This window comes from Pomacea canaliculata, linkage group LG1, assembly GCF_003073045.1.
Source record: "Pomacea canaliculata isolate SZHN2017 linkage group LG1, ASM307304v1, whole genome shotgun sequence".
Taxonomy (NCBI): Eukaryota; Metazoa; Mollusca; class Gastropoda; order Architaenioglossa; family Ampullariidae; genus Pomacea; species Pomacea canaliculata.
The window spans coordinates 9,031,760-9,047,289 of NC_037590.1; the positions used below are offsets into that span (position 1 = coordinate 9,031,760).

Here is a 15,530-nt window from a genome sequence, read left to right on the forward strand (position 1 = left end):
GCAATGAAATGCTTCGGGAGACTTCTTTGATCTACAGGGAGCAGAAAATTAACTTGGTCCACAGCCTAGTCACCTGCTCGGTGGGCCCCAGGAAACTGCAGTTCAAACATCCAACATTAAACTATGCCGAGTACAGAGAAAACTTGGTGACTAACATGAAGACCTGGCTGGATCTTTTTCAGACAAGTTCACCTAGGCTACGCTTTATCTCCCATACGACTGGTGCCTACAGTACCAATTTCAGGATGAAAAACGATTGGATAAACCCTATTTTTCACATTTTGAGCCAAAAACACCTAAAGCTTTCGTCATGTTATTTTCATGAGCGACCTGTGCACATGCATTGCATTCTAGCACATAATTATATTCAACAAAACAAGCCAGTGTCTCCATTTGCTTTAATTCAGGTGGCGCAATAACAGCAGGTGAACATTTTTCTGAAGCTCATGTCCACACTTCAAAGCAAAGTCTTTATTTTCCTGAAAACGCAAGCTGCACTTAACGAGCAGCCATGGAGACTTGCCAGACGCGGATAAGTTTGTCGCTGTACCCAGCAAACAGTGTTTGACCATCAGCAGACCAGGCAAGAGACAAGCAAAGTGGAGGTTCACGTCCATGACCTGCAGCCATCACGTCGGGTTTCAGTTCATCTACAATGATTTTGCCTTCAAGGTCCTGAAACAGAAATACAAACCATCATTAATACATGATCCCACTGTATGTTGCTGCTGCTTACACTACATAAACACGGCTTTTGATATTCCTTTACAATGAAACAAAGCCTTCAAGTTGTCTTAATTAACAATAACAGCACCCTCATAATTGCAGGACATTGTTTTCACGAAAAGTCAATCTGATTGTGTCATGTTTCTAATCACTGGGTGCAAGATTTACAAAGAAACCCCACCTCTACGGCCTTCATCATGCTGTTATAATGAAGAAAAATAATGCAAGTGCTCAGTATAACTTGAATAAACCAATCATTAAAAATAAATCCCAGCAAGCTAGCCTTTTATTGTTAAGGAGGATTTTTATAGAGGGAAAACAGCAAGTAGTGAACTATCACCATGTATAATTGCACATAGAAAATGTATACTTGACAGCCAAAGCAGTGGATATGTGAAAGATCCAACTTATTTTTCATACCCTAAACTTTTTTGGTTCAGCACAATTTTATGCCATTAAACCATAAATACAGAGAATATATGCATACATGAAGAGAGCTCCTAACATTTCAAGTTAATTGCACAAACATGTATGTGGTCTAAACAAAGAAAATGTCAGCACAGATATTTCATAACTGACAAAATCAACACACAAAATGTTGGTTTTAACTAATCACCACTTGTCTGGCCCCCTGGATCTTTTACTATCTAATATAAGATAATAAATGATCAGGTGACCATTCTAATGTTGCACTTTAGTGAAAGTGTGCCATTTAGTGTTAAAAGGAACACTGCAGTAAAGTGCTGTTGGTTGAACATGCCCAAAAACAGACAAAAGAGAAATAATACTAAACAAAAAATGAGAATTCTTACCCAGATTTTGATGGATGGACCTGTGGCGGCACACAGCCAGTAGCGATTGGGGGAGAAGCACATGGCACGAATGGCATCACCACCATCCAGCGTGTACAGATGTTTGCCTTCATTCAAATCCCACAGCATGGCTTGACCATCCTGAAAAAAAAACCAAAAAAGCTGTAGTAATTGTTGCAATTATTGGTACAGTGTGCAAATTTTTAATTTTTTATAGTCATAGAATGTACGAAATACTTTAAGATGCAAAACCATCTAAGGACAATGGTATATTACAAAAATTAAAAGCAATATTGTGAATATCTTTAAGGCTTTATTAATATAGAGTAACAAAAAAACACAAAAATAGCACTTTAACTGTTTTTGAGTACCCACAGTGAAAATTGTAACTTTGTTTTAAATGTACAAGTATTTTAAAACAAAGTTACACAGTACCATAATATACCACATCTTTTAAGTGTTGTAGAGGCAATTATATAAATGATGATCCAGCATTTTTGACATCTCAAGATTTCTAGGCGATATTTAAAAAAATTCAAACAGCTTTCTTGCTCCATAAACCATTAGCTTTTTTTGCGTTGTTTTCCTTGTTTTCTCAGTGTCTAGGTTTCAAGTAATGCCTTATGGTCTACTTGACTGCATTAGATTAACCACTGTTTTACTTTCACTCCATGCAAACTCACTCATTTGTTTTTATGGTTCGTTTTTCATTGTCACAGTATCAATAAAAGGTAGATATTTTTCATCACCTCATAACCTGATTTACTGAAAATTCATAAATACATTGTTATCTCGAGTTTGACCACGACACCCCAAAACCGCTGTTTTCCTGAGACGCCTCTACCCTTAAGGAATTTATGTCGCCCCTAACCGTAAGGAAGTTATGTGTCAATTTTAAAACATGTCATGTCAAAATTTAAAAAAAAAATAAAAGTCTGAGATGCCAAAGCGTGAGCAAATCAACTTACCATTCCACCAGATGCACAAAGAGAGCCATCAGGGGACACAGTGACTGTGTCAAGAGGCTGTGTGTGGCCATAGTGGTTGGTCTTTAGTTTGCAGTTGGTAAGGTTCCAAACCTAAGAGGTCACAAAAAATTAATACATTACTTGCTAACTGCAAGCCTGAGAGATCTTTAGCTACTGCAATATGCATGAACAATATAAATATTTTCACTTGAAATCTTTTCTTTTCACCATACCTTTACAATGCGATCCCAGCCACATGATACGATAATGGGGTTTTGAGCGTTTGGTGAAAAACGCACACATGAAACCCAATCTTTGTGAGTGTCCTCCTAAAATGAGAAAAACATTTTACCTATTTACACAGTATGTCATTTAAATACTAAGCTGGCATAAGATTTAGCATTTTTGGAAAATAATGATACCAGAACTGTAACATATGATCAAACTATGTAGAAATGAATTGCTTCTTCCTGACAAGGAATTTTCTCTCAAATTTAAAGAAATCTGGCATCTTCAATGGCCTGGATTAAGGTTAGAAGCGCATACAGCTAACGTATCATACAGATAGATCATGGTGCAGAATATCATTATCATTCCTTGCTACTCCTCGAGTAGCATAGGGCCGCAACAACACCTCGCCAGCGAACCCGGTTTTGGGCAGCTCCCCTCAGTTGGGCCCATGTGGTTCCGGCAGCCTTTGCCTCGCTCTCTACTGATCTTCTCCAAGTCTGTTTTGGCCTCCCAACTTTCCTGCGGGTTCCAGTCAAGTGCCTGCCTGGCAATGGTGTCAGCTGGTTTGCGCAGGGTGTGTCCTATCCAGCCCCACTTGCGCTTTTTGATGTCTTGACTAGTGGCATTCTGGTTAGTTCTTTCCCACAGGCTGCTGTTGGAGATCCTCTCAGGCCATCTTATTCTCAAAATATGGCGAAGGCATCGGTTGGTAAAGGTCTGGAGCTTGTTGTTGATGGTGTTTGTCACTCTCCAAGTTTCAGAGCCATACAGTAGGACTGCCTTCACATTGGTGTTAATATGCGGGTCTTGCTGCGAAGGGATAATGCTCGGGAGTTCCAGATGGGGTGCAGACTGTTGAAAGCATGCCTGGCCTTGTTTATGCAGCTTCTGATGTCGTCGTCCGCTCCACCATCCTTGCTGACGATGCTCCCCAGATATGTGAAGCGGTCTGTTTCTAGGATGTTCTCTCCTTGAAGTTGAATTGGGAGTTCCTGCTTGTTGTTGAATTTCATCACTTCGGTCTTCTTTTTGTTGATCTTTAAGCCGGTCTTTTCTGCTTCCTCTGCTAGCTTGCTCAGTTTGGTTTTGCATGCTGCCGCCGATGAGATAGGAGACTAATGTCATCTGCAAAGTCCAGGTCTTCTAGCTGTTTAGTGAAGGTCCACTGGATACCGGTGTTGTTGTCTTGGGTCGTCTGGTGCAGAATATGCACATGCAGAATTCACAATGTGCCAAGATTTAACTTGCTTATTAATATCTTTTCAGCAAAGGACATCAGAACCACATGGGCCCAACTGAAGGGGGCTGCCCAAAACCAAGTCCGATGCCAGGGTGTGTTTGTGGTCCTATGCTCCTCAAACAAGAAATAAACTAATTTATATCTTTTCTCCTTCATCTAGTGCTGAGATAAGAGAATGAGGGTCACAGAAAGACTGCTGCAGTTTCTGGGGTTTCTTGCAATGTGAGAATCAGAAGAACAAAAAGCTTTTCATGATAACCTCTGAATTACTACTTTTTTGATTTACATATGTTCGAGTTGGCAAAATCTACTAAGCAATGATCTGTAACTAATGTGAAGTTAGTTACCTACCTGAATGGTGTACTTGCAGACACCAAGAGTGTTCCACAGCTTGACCGTCTTGTCCCGGGAAGCAGAAACGATTTGGCGGTTGTCAGCTGAGAATGCTACACTCATGACATCTTTTTCATGGCCAACAAAGCGTCTAGTTGTCTTACACCTACACAGGCATAATACCGTCTATGTTAGCCCAAAATAAACTACACACAGTACATATCATACTGCTAAGTGCACCAACAGATTTAACCCAACCTATAACATTTTGGCAGCGAGTTGAGATTTCTAAAATCAAAACCAGCATTTCTAAGGTCAGATACTAAGCATTGGCATGCAGTTTTTATTTCAGAAAGTTTTAAGCACGTACTCCATAAGGTCCCACAAACGAAGAGTCTTGTCCCATGATGATGAAAGAGCAAACTGGCCATCAGAGGAGAGAACAACATCGCTGACGAAATGTCCATGTCCATGAAGAGACTTGTATGGTACACCATAGTTGGTCTCGTCTCGAGTAAGCTTCCACAAAATCAAAGTCTTGTCTGGAAAAAAATAGAACTCTTCATGCAGTAACCAAAACTGTGATGTGTGCCCTTAAAATCTTACTGTAAAATGCACCACATGCAATACTAATTTAGAATTCCCCCCAACATGTGTAATGCTAGCACGAAAAAGAAGATGCAGTTCTCAAAACCACGCAAAAAGAGATCCCTCGTAGACGCCAGTCCACTGCTAAAATGAGCTTACTACTGATCGTTTCACGAGAGGGATGTTTTGATACTATGTAACTAGTGTTAACTGATAACAACTGAGAAATTAACTGAAAGTAAAATAAGCACTTAAATCATTTGAATGAAATCTTATCGCTGTAGACGATAGTAAAGAAATTATAAACGTACGATTTAGCGGTATGAAATTATATGTCGTCAGTTTGTATTCACATACCTCGGGATGCAGATAGTATAATATCTGGGTACTGAGGATTTGTCGCAATTTGAGTGACCCATCCACTGTGGCCTTGGAGGGTACCCCTCAATGTCATCTGCTCTTGCGCCATTCTTTAATATTTCTTTTTAATATCTTGATGATACGTGATTATTGATGAAGGTTCACAAACCTCACCCAGCCATAAGTGCGGCTTACCGGAAAAGGAAAGAGAGGGGTCACAACTGCAATGTAAAACTTCCGGGTAAGCTAAAAGTTGTTACTGGAACAGAAATTAAAGTTACATTTACTTTATGAGCTCGGACTACAAAATAACTTACGAAAGTAGACTTATGAGAAAGCAATAATTGTATAAAGGTAGATTGTTCTGAAAGATATGTAAATTAAATTCATATTTTTCTCTTTACCACAAACTAACATCACTAGAAAATTCAGAAGGAAAAGTTTTTATCACATCAGTTGCTGTAGACGGATTTTACAGAGAGTTGCTGCTAACTGGAACTCGCTTCCAGCTAATTTTAAATTAACGCCAAATTTAAATACTTTCAGGAACTTTTTATGTAACATTACAAAGTGTAAAGAGCTGTTATTTTGATGAATAATAAAATGCATTTGCATGGTAAACTTAGACCAAGACACTATTACAGTGACTAAAAAAAAAAGTACATTCATTAGACCGCGAGGTCTAGCCAATGATATTCAGTCCCTAGTACTAGTAAAATCACATTAGTTTGAGGTAACATGACTAAAGGGAAAATTCTCTGGTAACTGTACCTCTAACTGCCTGATCCCACGTACGCCCTCGAAGTCTTCTCGAAGATAAAGTCCATTTTTTCAGCTTATCTGATATTGGCTTCACATTATATATATTAGTTTAGTGTCGGATCAAATTTCCTTCAATCAACAGGCAGGAACATGGTTCTTATAATTTTTTATCGAGTCAAGCTGTTCTGATCTGATGTGTCATAAACATCACTTCCATGAAACCACAAAGAAAAGGGAAAAAAAAAACAGAATTAAAATATAACTGCTTTTACTACGCATCTAAAAATTTTCCCTATTATCCCTATAATATAATATTTATAATTTCGTCCTTATTATATTTAATAGTTTCGTTCTTTAATTGTCATTTGTTTTTTATACCCCAGTGGGGTATGAATAAATTTCTTTTCTTGCAAATTAGTTTGTGACTATCCCATAGCAAGCTAATAGCATTTCTAAATCCCGAACTGAAGAACAAACGAATAAATATTTGTTTAAAATTTCTGTCCCTTACAATAATTGCGATGATAGATAAAATTCATGACGATTGTTGCTATCAAACCTCCTGAAGGGCAGTCAAATTAAGACTAGTGGTCTACCTTGAGACTACAATTTATTAAAAATAAATTAAAACTTCCATATCATTTTAATAAAGATATTTTTGTGTAAATTTATAAGAAACTATGAAGGTCTAGTCCATATCTGGCAACCCAAATTTTAAACGTAGACTTCCACTGCTTTTTTTTTATAATCAACATTTGCTACAAATGCTGGATCCGTCAGAGGGCGCTCTGTGGATGTTTGTGATTTATTGGTTCAATGTTCTTGAGCCACTTTTGTTTACGCTGTAAAATTTTCTATAACTGTATCTTTAAAGAAAACATCTTCAGCTTTCATTGCTTTTCTTCGTCTGAACAGAATTCTAATACATTTGCTAAAATTTCCTTAGTTTTGTGTTAATGACGTCAAGAATGCAAATTTCGGCGGCCATTTTGTTCGTCAACTAGATGCCGCCTGTGCTGTGCTAGTTGTATTTGGTATGCAATCAGTGCTATAATTCTTAAGAGTTGTGTTTCTAATTTCAGTCAAAAATTAAACTAAAACAGTCTTATATCATGGAAGAGCGGGCTGCCGCGAAAGAGTTAGATCAATGGATTGAGCAACTTAATGACTGCAAGCAGCTGACGGAAAACCAAGTGAAAACTCTGTGTGAGAAGGTAATTATCGTGCATGATTTAGAAATATAAAAGATTTTGCAGTATTGGTATCACAATGTTGTAATTTTAGTTGTTGTTTTAGCTACCTGGTTTGATACTTAATAGCATATTTATTCCTTAGATGGCAGCTCTTTAATTGTACCTTTCAAAAATACACAATACTTGCCATTGCTCGGAATCACTCCGTTGTCCGTTTCCTTTGGGAGTCTTGAAAGTTAATAGTTTATTAAGTTAAGAAAAGCAGTTTAGCATGCAATTTGTTGGTTAATGAGTACTTACAACCATGTACAGACTACCTAAATGCGTTCGGCAATAATTTACTAAATAATAACTTCTAAAAATAAAATCTGAATCATCAGCTTATAGCAATAACCAAATAGTTTCAGACAGGTTTATTGATCTGTTTAGATGTTGGTTTTATGTAACTAGTTCTCAGAGTGGAAGAGAATTATTGACAATAATGGCAAATGCTTCGGTGGTTGTTTTTTTTTTTATTACACTAACTGAATGATTGGAAGAACATCAACTTTAACACATCTCCATGATGAGCTTTCATCAAATGTTATTTTATTATTAAAAAGTTATCATTGACATGATATTTTTAAAACTCTTTTTTCAGGCAAAAGAGATTTTGTCCAAGGAGTCAAATGTTCAGGATGTCAAATGTCCAGTTACCGTATGTGGTGATGTCCATGGCCAGTTCCATGATTTGATGGAACTGTTTCGTATTGGGGGCAAGTCTCCTGATACTAATTACCTCTTCATGGGAGACTATGTTGATCGGGGATATTACTCAGTTGAAACTGTATCACTTCTTGTAGCTCTTAAGGTGCAGTAAACTTTTTTTTTTACTGTTATTTCAGATGTTTATTAACTTTAAATTGATTTTTTAGTTTACAATTCATATATACTTAAGTTTTTAAAATATAATATTTTAGGCCAAAACTAGTAGCTTACTTAAAATATATATAAAGGTAGTCCGTGACCTATGAGTCATTAGGGAATGAGATGTTAGAGACTTCACATACCTTGAGTCCAGCTTCCACTCTCAGAGGAGGTCTGGTGGTGCAACAGTTAGTGCATGTCACCAATACAGTGACAGTTTGCTGCCCTGGGTTCAGCTGTTGTCTTGGACATATTGTTCTTTCTGCATGTAGCCTTTGTTTACAGGGCTGGCTTGGTGTGAAAAAACCTATTCCCCACTACCTATTTAACCCCTCAGTACCCTTCTTGCTGCCTTACACTTCCCAATGTTGAAGAAGCTTCTTAGCTGGGTCAGGGTTAGGGTTGCCCTCCCACAGCTGGTATTTAATAATCTAGTATGTGCACATCAGGGTAAGATGCTGTTGCTCAACCCACTCTTCTTCCCCTTGTTCTATTTTATTTCATTCATCCCTTTGGTACCAGCTCGAAAATGGTTAATGCTGGTCACCAGGTGGGAATAATTCGATAAACATAGCAGTTGACAAGACTTGTCGTGTAACCTTGTCTTGGGTGGTGTTGAACAGGTCTTGCATGTTTTACATTTACAAGCCAATCTTTCCTCAATTCACATTTGAAATAAGTTGAAAAGTGTATTGATTTAGGACAACAAAAGTGCAATATCATGTGACACAGTATTGCATTATAATTTTTTACATATTGTAGCATAATTTAATTATTCTTAAAAATATGTTCATTGTGTATCACATCACTTACATGAAGCTGATTTATCATGCTCACACGCTTATTTTTTTTTTATTTGAGATTTCTGCATTTGATCTTTAGAGCTTCATTGCCACTTTACAATATCTATGAAGCTTAAGTGAAAATGTGTGTTCAAAGGATAGAGCATTTTTGGGGTAAAATAAATGTTAAATGCTGCTTAACATTGACCAGTTTAACTTTGAAAGTGGCCTCATAAAAGATGTTGATTAATAAGATAAACGAGCAGTTGATTGCCTTTGTGAAGTTTAATATAATAATACTATAACCAACTCTTGTCTCTTTAAATGCAGAATGTCACCACTATCACCAGTCCTCACCTTTAAACCACTGATTCCAAAGATTCCAAAGTTATGGTTCCCCAATTCTTTAGAGTATTTTTGACAAAATCTTGAAGACAAGTTTAGGATTTATGCATTATAAATATACAAACACCATTCATTTGGGAATAGCTAAAATATTTTCATGCCTTTTATGTTTAGGTTCGCTTCAAGGATAGAATAACTATTTTGAGAGGCAACCATGAGAGCAGGCAGATTACTCAAGTGTATGGGTTTTATGATGAGTGTTTGCGGAAATATGGGAATGCCAATGTGTGGAAGTATTTCACAGATCTCTTTGATTATCTGCCACTGACTGCCCTGGTTGATGGACAGGTGAGTGTCTCATAATATTTTCAATCCATTTTAAAATATCAGTTTCTGTGGCAAAAAAGTATAGAACCTTGGTAAGACTTTGCTGTTTCCAGCTTTTGGCTTAGTGAAATTTCCCAGAGTTCAATTTTTTTTTTCTTTGAAGTTGCTAGAACTATTTTGTAAAACCATGACACTTCATTAATAACATTGCTGAGTAATTTTGACATGTTTTACGTATTACATTAACTAGTAAGCCTAACTATATATCACTTCTTTTACAGGACATAATGCTACATAAGTAATTTTTCCTAAGAATGCCTGAGGAATAAAACCTGTTGGTATGATTTATTAGAAAAGATCATTAGCAGCTTTTGTTCACATCTTTTGTTTATTGTTTGCTGGAAGTGATTTCCCGTTTTGCGTAGAACAGACACAATAGTTCAGTAGTTCGTGTAACTGTAATGACCTTATAAATACAGTTAAACCTCGGTTTTTGTCAATCCATTCCAAGACAATCGGTGAAATCCAAAACCAGCAAAAACTGAGACAGTTATTGCCATGTGAATCAATGTAGTAAATCCAATTAATTTGTTCTAGACATTCCAAAATACCAAAAATATTTTTTATAGAGAATAAATATGTTGTTTAACACTAAGAACAATAAGAAATTAAAATATAATGACTAATGTAAAGTTTCTAAAGACTCTTTTTGGCGTATGGAAGACAGCAAGGATAGAGAAAGAGGTGCAGATATTGTTTGGTAGGGGAATCCCCCTTCATGGGGACCTTAGGTATCAAGACACTATCTTTAGTCTCTTCCCTTCTTGTAATTCTGAAGTCATCTTACTTAGCCAACCAAAGCAATGGTCCCTGGTGTACCACAGTGCAGATCTGCCAGATTGTCTCTGCATAAAGATGTGTGATGCACCAGTTTTCTCCCCAAAACAATAGGTCCAGCAGACACTAGCAGAACAGGGAGCTGACAGCCCAGAATGTCATTAGACCTATTACCCTCTACAAAAATAAAGGCATAACTTAGTACATTACGTGAGTGCTACACAATTTTTAAAAAACAAAAAACAATGGAATTGTGCAGCTATGCATGAGAAACCAATACCAAACTTAACAGGAGAATGTGTGGGTTGCCTTCTTTTTTCTCTTTTTTTGGGTGCAAAATTAGTAGCGAGGTCACCTGGGCACGCTGTTAAAATCCGAGGCCACTGAAGAAAACCAAAACAAATTTTTCTTGGGAAAAAATCAACGATAACCAAAGTCAATGAAAACCCGAGGGTTAACTGTTATTAGAATAGTAATAACTAACAATGTGTTCGTTGTGAGACGTGGATGTGTGTATAGAATAATAAAATAAGAGATAAATCTTTAGTCCTTCTTTTCTTTCAGATTTTCTGCTTACATGGAGGCCTTTCCCCATCAATAGACACCTTAGATCACATACGTGCACTGGATAGAATACAGGAGGTTCCACATGAGGTAAGCCCTTACACATCATTGCAAGTGCTCCATTACACATCATTCGCTGTGCTCAGTTCTCTTTTTTAATTCTTTAAAGTTATTTTGAGTTTAGGACAAACCGAAGTAACTGAGGAACTGGCCCTATCACACATATTGTATGTGACTTGCATCTCGAAGACATGACATCCTTTACATTTGAAGCAATTTAATACTCATTTGTGAAATCAGGGTGGCCAGTCATAAAGTTTGGATTAAGGGTTGCTGTTTGCTGTAATTTTTCGTCAAAATAGTGGAAGTAACTGGCAGCAAAAGGTTTTTTTAAAAAATATTATTCATATAAAAGTTGATAACTGTTAAGCCCTGTTGAAAAACTAATTTAGGGTTAGTCTTGTTTTTATGCGTATGATTGGTTTGATTGTGCTTTGTTTTATCATAGAATGTCTTTCTAAATTATCTCCACCTATAGTCTTTTACATTTCAGAACTTTTATGCCAAATCCTTCATGCTTTCAGACCCCCTTGTCAAATTTTCTTTGCATTATTTGTAGATCTCTGTGCCTTGCACATTTCTACAACAGGAGAAGTGCTAGTGTCATTTATGTCGTCACATGGTTATTTATTTTTTTGTTTTGTTTTTGTTTTTTTTCCTCCTTACACAGATAATTTGTCATTGGTGATTTAGATGCATATATCATAAAATACCATAGTTAAGTGATTAATTTGACAAAACAGAAATATTAGGCCTGAAGGAAAGTAGATTGCTTACAAATACCCATCAGACATTCCCCTATTCAAAGTATATGCAGTTCCAGAAAACTTTGTGCTTTGAACTGGAATGCAACTACAGATCAAATTATCAGTTGAGTTTTCAGTTTTAGATATTCAAAGTGTTCACCAGCAGCTATGTATTTTTGAAAATGTAGTACATTTCACAGCTCTTTCATATTATCTGTTCACCCTTAAAGCTATAACATCAGTTTATAGTTTCAAAATTTTAATTGCAAAATGCTGTAGTAACAAGATTTCAGCACCAAAGCAAATTCACGCTGGATTCGTACAGTACATGAGAGTTTGTTTTAATACTATGTGTAAAATTTTTAGTAAAAAATTTTTTTAGATGCTTAAACATTGTTTGGACTTTTAAGTAGGCTAAAAGGGTTTTTTTTCCAGTTTTTAAATCTTGTTTGATGCCTCTGACCAAAAGTACGTGGCCTTTTTTGTTCAGGGGCCAATGTGTGATCTGCTGTGGTCAGATCCTGATGACCGTGGTGGATGGGGCATTTCTCCTCGTGGAGCTGGCTACACATTTGGTCAGGACATATCAGAGACATTCAACCACAGCAATGGATTGACGCTTATATCCCGTGCTCATCAGTTAGTTATGGAAGTAAGTAGAGATCTGATTTATTTCAGTTTTGATGATATACTTACCATATTTCAGCAGAGTATTTAGCTGGAAATGAGTGGACAGGTTTGTGTGTGTGTCATTTACAGATTGTATAGATCTTACAGATTTTAGTGTATTGATTTGCAGATTTATTTTAATTAGAGCGCATATAAAATAATAACTAAAAATGTGCTTTTTTATTGAAGTGAGTTGCAGCATTCGTTTAATTGAGTTTTTTTTTGTGCAGGGATACAATTGGTGCCATGACCGTAATGTGGTTACCATATTTAGTGCCCCGAACTACTGCTATCGTTGTGGCAACCAGGCTGCCATCATGGAGCTAGATGATGCTTTGAAGTATTCATTGTAAGTTTTTTTAGGCTGACAGTTATTCTGACTATACAAAAGAAGAATAAAAGTGTATCATTGTACACCATGACATTTTCTTATGGACTTGAAATAGCATGTTAACCCTAATAGAACAATAAGCCACAATTAGCGGCTTACCAGGGTAGCACGGAGAAGGCAAATTTCATTACTTTTATTGAAAAGTTCAAGCTTTCTCCTTTCCAAAAATGTATACGGTTTTTGGCCTAATATTTACCCAGGAGCAGCAATAATAAAAAAAAAAATCACCTGCTGTTGTCTGCTCAGTCTCGGTTATTAATGTTTGTAATACTGAGACTTATATGTAGTGCTGTAAGGGTTAAAGGTAGTTGGTGGACACTATTTTTGTTTTATTTGAGGGGAATGGTAATGGTAATTTTGGGTCATTGAAGTGATTTGATAAAGAAGCATATTTTCCAAAGAAGAGCACACTACTAAGGTTGGGTTAAATATTCATGTGTGTGATTGCTTGTGAATGTGTCGAATTGTTAATGTGCTTGCTTGAGCAGTTTTTAAAGTTTATTTTTGTTAGTGTTTGTTAATATACTTTTAAATGTACCTTGACTGATTTTTTTTTACAGCTTACAGTTTGATCCTGCACCAAGACGAGGTGAGCCTCATGTCACAAGGAGGACGCCCGACTATTTCCTCTGAGGACAGCCATTGAAGATAGTACATGCCTCAACCACCCTGTTCTCCCCATTTTGTTTCAACCTGTTTGTAGGCAAGAAGAATCGCTATTGGAAGATCTTTGACAGAATGGCTCCATTAGGATTCTGCAAAACTCACTAAATAACAGGAGCTGCTCTTGTACCCTCCACTACTGTTTATGTAAATTTCACAGAGTACATTGCAGCCCTGCCCCCACCCCCATCCCCACTTTTGTGTATGTCTTATTTTTTTTATAGTTAAAAAAAGTGACATAGAGCAAACTATCTATTTGATGTATAGAAATGGGACAGCCAACTTTTTACTGTCAGCCTCCAGATGCCCACTTTGCTGAGTAACTTTATTGTAAGGTAAACTCGTTAAATTTCTGTGCATCTTTCATAACTTTTTGCCTGATACCTGTTGGATATTTTTTTTTCACAATGTGGACAATCTGAAATAAGTATCATCTGCCCAGTCCAACAGAATGAAATACACAGACTTGTACATGTTTATTTTCATTGTGATGACTGTGTTTTCCACTCTATTTTTCCTCCACTCCAAAAATCTAACAGATGTGTAGCAGCCAATAACAGCTCTGTAGACAGTGTGATAACTGTATGTTGTGAGCTGGTAAGCAGATGTTTTTTTGAATACTTCTCATTTTCTTTACATTCACTCACACCATTAGCATTGTGATCATCAGTATTGAAGTTCTTGGGGGTTTTTTCCTTTTCATTATCATTTTACTCTTTTATTTTCATCTGCATGCTAAACCTTTTATGGCTTGAGTTATAAAAAAACATTTAGCTTTTTGATCATTTTGTGGCATTGTGATAGACAATATTTTGGTTTTGGCCTTTCACAGCTTAGGGTTATGTGAACAGTGTTCATAGTATTCACTTATTCTTACTCTATGCTTGGTGGTAAATCATGACTTGAGACTGAATCTATCATAAATGAGCTGTTTAAAGTTGGCCACAAGGGTAGTGTATCATCATAGTTAAAGATGATCCAACACAATAATGTGATTTAATGTAATAGATAAATTCTTACTAACCAGCATGTGTCCTTCAATACACTGCTGCGTCTCTTCCCCATTTTTACCTTCCCAGTTACTGCCAACTCCCCAACCATAACACCATTTCAACAAAGCATTTCTTTATTCTGTTTCTGGTGGTTCATTTAGAATAAATTATACAGACTTTACACCAACAACATGGACTATGTAAATTACAGAAAACTTTTAATTCAAATAGTTCTGGCTTTGCAGAAGTGGTTGAAGCTGTTGAGGATTATATTGGTTTGGCTCTTGTGTTTAATATTCAGCTGAAGTAGTTCAGTGTGTTTTTGTCTATGTTCATGAAACCTTTGACAAGCTGTCCCACAAAGTGCACATTTACTCAAAGAACTGATTTTCAGTATTCCCACAACAGCAACTAAATATGTTTAAAAATTCATTTTTGACAGATGTGAAAAGCTTTTTTTTATGTGTATGTGTCTGACACTCAAGTTCTCCAGGGCAGAGCACATAAAGACAGTTTCTTAATACATGTTCTTTCTTTGCATACAGCAGATTGAATTGTGCATGGTCTAACATATTGGTTTGCTTTGCTTTTTACCCCCTTAACATCCAGTACCTTGGTCCCTTTGTAAAAAGTAGTGCTGTTCCACTGCACTTCTGGTACCACCCACATCAGTATGTGTACTTCACTGGCCTCTGATACCCAGCAGTATGACTCATTTAAAAAAAACTTATCCCATTGAGCAATGAGGAACAAAAAATAAAGCATGTCATAGATAAGTTATTTATATCCAAACTGTGGTAGACTGACGTGACTTGTCTTGAATACAGAGTTTGTGTGTTGGCTGCTCATCTCAGTGCAAAATGTTTTTAAAAAAAGAAAAGGAATGTAATCTGCTTGTAAAATAAAACAGTAATTGTTGTTCAGCAAATAGGCTGTGTAAAGTATTTTTTTTTAATTCAGTGTTTTTGTGCTCATATTGAATATTAAATAACGAAGCTGCTGTCCTGTACTACCGTTAGGTAGCATGGTTCAGCA

General features: G+C 36.6%; 2 protein-coding genes across 3 annotated transcripts; one reads left to right on the forward strand and one right to left on the reverse strand.

Annotated features, from left to right (window-relative positions):
• Positions 1-381: 381 nt before the first annotated feature.
• LOC112564819 (guanine nucleotide-binding protein subunit beta-2-like 1) lies at positions 382-5,483 on the reverse strand. The gene is made up of 7 exons (XM_025239928.1): positions 5,256-5,483; positions 4,681-4,852; positions 4,329-4,476; positions 2,740-2,835; positions 2,507-2,617; positions 1,539-1,679; positions 382-675 (listed from the first exon to the last, which is right to left on the reverse strand). The coding sequence occupies exons 1-7, from the start codon at positions 5,365-5,367 to the stop codon at positions 499-501; spliced, it is 957 nt and encodes a 318-aa protein (XP_025095713.1). The 5' UTR covers positions 5,368-5,483; the 3' UTR covers positions 382-498.
• A 1,274-nt stretch (positions 5,484-6,757) lies between these two features.
• Positions 6,758-15,423, forward strand: LOC112564901 (serine/threonine-protein phosphatase 2A catalytic subunit beta isoform). Of its 2 annotated transcripts, none has more exons than XM_025240055.1 (8): positions 6,758-6,816; positions 7,103-7,234; positions 7,854-8,063; positions 9,421-9,594; positions 10,975-11,064; positions 12,271-12,432; positions 12,680-12,798; positions 13,401-15,423. In XM_025240055.1, the coding sequence occupies exons 2-8, from the start codon at positions 7,133-7,135 to the stop codon at positions 13,471-13,473; spliced, it is 930 nt and encodes a 309-aa protein (XP_025095840.1). In that variant the 5' UTR covers positions 6,758-6,816; positions 7,103-7,132; the 3' UTR covers positions 13,474-15,423. The 2 variants fall into 2 exon arrangements, with proteins under 2 accessions (XP_025095840.1, XP_025095919.1); XM_025240134.1 differs by having other exon boundaries at positions 6,810-6,864.
• Positions 15,424-15,530: the final 107 nt, after the last annotated feature.